Raw genomic sequence first — 6,304 nt, forward strand, 5'->3', positions numbered from 1 at the left:
AAAAAAAGAGAAAAGACTCATTATTTGTAAACTTCAAGAGCAGAGCCTTTATGTTTGGCTCATAGTGGATGCTTAGGATATGAGTGGGGGCAGCCTTTAAACAAGCCTTCCCCCCCTGCCTCCCGAGATAAGATAGTGCTGCTCTGAGTTAGCTTCTGAATCCTAAAGGCTGTGGTTTCCTCCAGTGAGCATTGCAGCTTATGAGCTCTTGGCCCTTCTACCTCTGGCCGTGTGCACAGGTTCCAAAAGATCACACAGGCGCTTTCCTGCTACCACTGGCAGAGTTTCCACACAGAGGATATCCTGAGCATGGACAAGTATCAGAATCAGTTCCTCGGGACCTCTTCCTACAATGGGGACATTGTCTTCTGGAACGTCAGCACGTCAAAGCCTATCTTGAGTTTCAATGCTTCCAAGAGCCCCTTGCCTTTACAGCCAAAGAAGGTACAGTCATGGTACCATGGATTTTACTAGTGAGCTACGTGCCTTTCACTCTAAAGAGTCTCCTTTCATGTTTTGGTCTGGGCTGCAGGTCAGAATCAAGGAGGGCAGAGAGAACACCCTGGGAGTGGAGGGAGAGATGGGGAGTTGTACTCTGGTGGGGGTGACGGTTGGTAGCAAGGAAAGTGGATGACAGAGCCAGGATTATATGCCACAGGTTGGGTGCCAAACGTAAAAATAAAGATTTTTTTCTATACCTGCTCTTGCTCTGAAGTGATAGTAGGAATAAGCTGTAGGTCTCACCCACAGCTTTCCCACTTGAGCATTAATGTTACACAAGGTTTCCCAGGCTGATAGGGATGTAGGAAATGTGTACAGTCTCTACATGGCTACACTGTAGCACAGTCTTTTTAAATTGCTACATTGTTGCAGTCTATAGCTAGAATGGCACTAGAGGTTACCTATTCCAGTGAGTAGAGGCCACCTCTTTGCAGGTACGCTGATGGGTAGTAACTTCTGGAGACCTGGCATATTTATTAATGAGCCTCTTGCACTGTAGCTGGGCAGATGCTGAGTTATTCTAACCCAATTATGCTAGCCTGGTCTACTTCCCAGCCACGTGGTGTTATCTGCCATCTTAGTCTTGCTCTGGCTGCTCCTGCTTCACCTGTCCTCTCATGGTGACTCTCTCATTGCAACCTCATGGTTAATCCTCATGGCAAATTGCTCTTTCTCTGGTCTCCATTAGAGACCCTCTCCCTGGGATCAGAAGTCCCACCTTATTCTCTCCTGCCCAGCTGTGGGCTGCGATCAGATCTTTATTAACCAATAGAGGTGATAGAGAACAGTTTATACACAGCATTGAGACAGGAGAAACTTGACAATGGCAACATCCAGGTCTCTGAGCATCAGCATCTGAGTACCCAGTGCACAAAACTATCCCCCAACCATGAGTGTCTGTATGTGTCAGAGGAGAAACAGAGGCATGAATAGGATAAACGTCTTTCTCAGGGCATACAACCAAGAAGGGGTGGATCTGGACCATGATAGTCCTACTCCAGGGACTGGTAGGGGTGATGTACTTTTCAACAGATTACTTCCTCCTTGAAGATGGCCTACTGTTAGCTTTTTATTGTTGTAACAAAATATCTGACAGAAGAAACTTAAAAAGGAGGAAAGATTTAACTTGGCTCACAGTTTTGGACATCCCAGTCTGCCATGGCAAGAGAGCCAGGTTAGCCAGAGTAGCTCACATCAGGGCATCCCAGAAGCAGAGAAGGGGGTGCCAGAGAGATGGGCTTCTTTTGTTCCAGCTGGGCCCACATTCAGGGTTGGTCTTTCCTCCTTTGTGCCCTCCTTGAGAACCTTCACAGCCATACCCAGAGATGCCTTTACTTTTCTTCTAGGCACTTGCCAATCCCATCAGATTGGCAGTAGGTAGGTCCCACCCACAGCTTGCCCACTTGAGCACTAATGCCACACAAGTCTCTCAGGCTCTTGGTAGGGATGTAGAAAACTGGCACGTCTCTAAATGGCTACATTGTAGCACAGTCTTTATATTGATACATTGTAGCAGCCTATAGCTGGAATGGCACTAGAGGTCACCTACTCCAGTGGGTAGAGGTCACCTTTTTGCAGGTACACTGGTGGGTGAGTTCCTGCAGAGTTCAGGGGTTCTAATAGGTACTACATTCCCCCTCCCCCAAACAGCTTGGTGTCTTACCTGTTTTATACTGTGGACTTGCCCAAGATGAAAAGTGACTAAGTAAATATTTGGAAGCCACTGTGTATGTTTCAGATGGAAAGACCCAGTTTCTCTCAGGAGCTCTGTCTTGCAGTGGGCATTAGTGGGAGGTCCAGGGCTGTGCTGATAAGCTTTGGTCTGAGACCTCTCAAGGTATAATGTTCCAGGGAAGCAATGCTGAGTTCCCTGTAAGGCTGGTGATAGCAACACTGGACTTGAGGAGGCTCTGAGCATCCCACTTGTGGTCTGGAGCTCTCCCCCCCCCCTCTCTCCACAGGTGAGAGATAAAGAGATATGCATACCCAAAACTTCAATCGGTCTAGACTACGGAGATCAAAAGTGGGCACACAAGCCCTGGAAGTCAGCATTCTCCACTGGGAAGCGGAGACTGATGTCAGCTCCCCCGGTGATGAAACACTGGAAGGACACAGAGCAAGAGAGGAATATGGCTCAGGAGGTAGGGAGTGAGCCCAGCCCACCTGTGCCTATAGTTCAGCTCACTTGTTCTGAGCATGTTTCATGGAGGGGGTCAGGAGCCGGGGGTTGGGGTGGCAGGGTGGCAGGGGATAGCAGTCAGGGGTCAGGGGTTAGGGGTTAGGAGTCAGTGTGGCTCTCTGTTTTGACCCTACTGTAGCTTATCCCACTCTGTTCATTCAAACTTAGGGACGGTCCCTTCCTAGACCATCTCCTGCCCAGGTCTGAGACTTAAAAGCTTATGAATGGAATCTACAGGGAGCAGAATTCTAGATGCCTAAATTGGATGTTAGGTCATGGACTATGGTTTCAGATCTTAAGCCTCCTGGCCCTGGCCTTGGCCCCGAAGTGAGCTGTAGGAGAACCAGCTGGCACCTTTGCAGAGGCTAAGCCATAGTGCAGAAGGGCAAGTGCAGGAAGATGGTCTTCACCATGGAGCCCTGCAGGCCCATGACTGGTCAGCTTTGCTTTCTTTAGGATGTGGAAAGGGAGCAAGGGCTGAAGGAGGATGACTGACCTTGGGTTAGTAGGAGGGAGGACATCATCCCAATCCTGAGTCCAGGAGACACTTGGAGCGCAGGGGTAGAAGGATGAAGGAAGCAGTCAGTTGCTTCTGCAGCTGAGGTCTAATTCTCATTCCTGAGGCCTGAGACTTGGATCAAAGACGCCAGCTTCCCCAGTCCCAGGTATGGGGCAGCGTTGGCCAGCTCCAGCGGGGTCTGCTGAGATGAAGCTCTGCTGTGAGATGCATACCTCTGAGATGCGCTGGGCTGTGCTTACCAGTCACAGTGCTGTGAGATTCAGTCACTTCTGGGTGCTGTGAGTTGAATGCACTTTATTGTTAGACACTGGGTCATCTTTGATTGATTAGTTTAGGCCTCTGTGCTCCTGTCTTGAGAGGAGACAAGACAGCCTCTAGCCTCATTTCCAGGACAAAGGAAGGGTCTAGTGTAAAGGTAATTCAAGTCTCTACCCTATTGCTCAAAACTGCTGGTCATTTAAAATGGAAATCTCCTAGTATCAGAGTGGGATGAGGCCAAACCAGATACCTCACTGGCCCTTTTGCAGGGTGGGATCTCTTTGACTGCTCTTTGTCCCCTACCTCTGATCTCTGTAGTGTGTAGGAGGGAGGGAGGGCCATGTGGTTACCAGGAGGCCTTTTTTTTTTTTTTTTAATTTATTTTTATTTTTATTTTTAGAAACATTTCAGGAGTCACAAACCTGAATTGTCTAAACTGCTCCTCGATAAGCCGGGTAATAAACCGGCATTTAATAAAGACATTCAAAAGAAAAAGGGAGATTTCTGGAAGAAGTTGCTGCTGCAGTCCAGTGTGTCAGTGGAGAAGGTGAGCTGTGCTTGGCTGGGGAATGGACAGCCAGGCTTGGCAAGGTGGGGTGTGCCAGGGGCCTGGTGAAGATTTGGAATTCTGGAGAAGTTTGCTAGGGCCTGGCTAGGGGTGGGGCTGGGAGAGAAGTATCTCTTTTGGAACCCACTGTTGGAAAGCCTTCTTTGTGTGAGGTGGTGTTTTATGGTGGGGTGCAAGTTGGGTTGGTTCATCTCATGGTTCTTCCTCCTGTACCTGTCCTCTCTGGCCTGGACCCCTCACTATGGTATTCTTCCAGTTTCTGAAGACTCATATCCTAGCTACAATGTAAGCTGAAATTAACCTTTGGTCACACTGGTTTATCACAGCAGCAGAAACTCTAACTAAGATATCCATTTACCAGGCTGGCCCTGAACTCTCAGTGGCTGAGGATGATCCTGAACTTCAGCTCCTCCTGCTCCTATCTCTCAAAGTGTTGGGGTTAAAGGTGTTTGCCACCACGCTTGGTATTCAGTGCTGAAGACTGAACCAGTATTTCATGCATGCTAATAGACACTTTGCCCACTGAACCACACTCCCAGCTCTGATTCATGAGACTTTTAAAAACTGAATATAATCTAAGTTTTTATTACTGTATATAGCTTATAGGCATGTTTATATGTGCACATGTATGAAGGCCAGAAAAATGCACTGGATCTCCTGAAAATTGAGTTCTCGTGGGTGTGAGCACCTGACTGAGGGAGCCTGGGAGCTGAATGTCGACACAGCACCTCCTCCTACAATGGGGGAGGACTGTGTTGGGGTTTGAGGGGCTTGAGGGATCAGAGCCAGAATACAACAAGAATAGTGTTGATTATCCATGCCTTTTAATCATATGCATCCTGCCTGGTCCCGCCCCAAGCCAGCCTTCTGACTGCACACACCCTCACTGCCAGCTGTGCCCTAGCTTGGCCCACAATTCTTGGCACATTGCCACAGGCCTGAGCGCTCTCCCCTCTGGCTGTTCTGCCAGCACGGTGCTGGCAGTGAGGGATGGGAAGGAGGCCTCAGTTTTTCCCCAATTCAGAAGCGAGACACCTTTGTGGTGTGGATGGTACTGAGTCCTTTCCGACATCCTCTTATAGGTTCCATAGGTACCCACATTCATGTGCATGTCATGTACATACATAAATAAAAAGTAAACCTAAAAAAATATCCTGTGTTGTTAAAAAATAACACAGGCACAGTCTCTTCAGCACCTTTCTTTAAAATTCTTTTCTATGTTTGTGTGCTGCATGTACACAAAGGTATGGTTTTGGTTTCAAAACCAAACTAAGCATTTGAAATTGTAGCCCAGTATTAATTCAAAAAATAGCAGTATTCAGTGGACAACCTTTTCTGTCAGAACTCACATTTTTATTGACTTCATTCCTTTTACTAGTTTTGTGTGGGGACTGACCTAGGTTTTTCTTTTGTTTCTATCTAAGGCGTAATATACTTTGAGAGTCATCTTTTAAGAAAGTGGCACACCAGGTCTGATAGTGCAGTGTTATAAAATCTCTGCCCCCCCTGTGATATGGTTGAGGTTGGAGATACGAGAGAAAGAACAACCAGAGGGAGAGTTCAGAACAGACAGGACATGGCCAGGGCTAGGGAAGCAAGAGGCTAGGAGAGAATAGTGGAGACAGTGACACAGCAAGAGATAGAGAACAGAACATGCCACAGAGAGTAAGAGAATAAGAGAGAAGATAGGAGTAAGAGATATAGATATAGATATAGATATAGATATAGATATAGATATAGATATAGATATAGATATAGATACAGGACAGACAGATAGGTAGAGAGGATAGTGTCTTAAGGTTTTATTGCTGTAAAGAAACACCATGACCAAGATAACTATTATACAGAAAACATTTAATTAAGGCTGGCTTACAGTTTGCAGAGGTTCGGTCCATTATCATCATGGCGGGAAGCATGGCAGAATCCAGGCAGATGTGGTGCTGGAAGAGCTGAGAGTTCTACATCTTGATCCAAAAGCAGCAACAAGAGACTGTCTTTTGCAGGCAGCCGGGAGGAAGGGTCTCTTCAGCACCTGGCCAAGCCTGAGCAGAGGACCTCAAAGTCTACCTATGCGATGACACACTTCCTCCAACAAGGCCACAACCCCCTCCGATAAGGCCGCACCTCCTAATAGTTGCACTCCCTGTGGCCAAGCACTCAGACCTCCACAGCCTATGTAAGAAGGATGAGCGGCTGTGGGAAGGACCCCTGTGTGCTGCAGGGATGAGCGGCTGTGGGAAGGACCCCTGTGTGCTGCAGGGATGAGCGGCTGTGGGAA

General features: G+C 47.7%; 1 protein-coding gene across 1 annotated transcript in view; it reads left to right on the forward strand.

Annotated features, from left to right (window-relative positions):
- The window catches only part of Efcab8 (EF-hand calcium binding domain 8), a 67,205-nt gene that overhangs the window by 40,888 nt on the left and 20,013 nt on the right, over positions 1–6,304 (forward strand). Inside the window, exons 20-22 of the mRNA XM_029537026.1 lie at positions 240–444; positions 2,463–2,642; positions 3,859–4,005. Of these exons, the coding sequence (XP_029392886.1) occupies positions 240–444; positions 2,463–2,642; positions 3,859–4,005 (532 nt within the window). The remainder of the gene's footprint in view (positions 1–239; positions 445–2,462; positions 2,643–3,858; positions 4,006–6,304) is intronic.

The sequence above is a fragment of the Mus pahari genome, chromosome 3, assembly GCF_900095145.1.
Source record: "Mus pahari chromosome 3, PAHARI_EIJ_v1.1, whole genome shotgun sequence".
In the NCBI taxonomy this organism is placed as follows: Eukaryota; Metazoa; Chordata; class Mammalia; order Rodentia; family Muridae; genus Mus; species Mus pahari.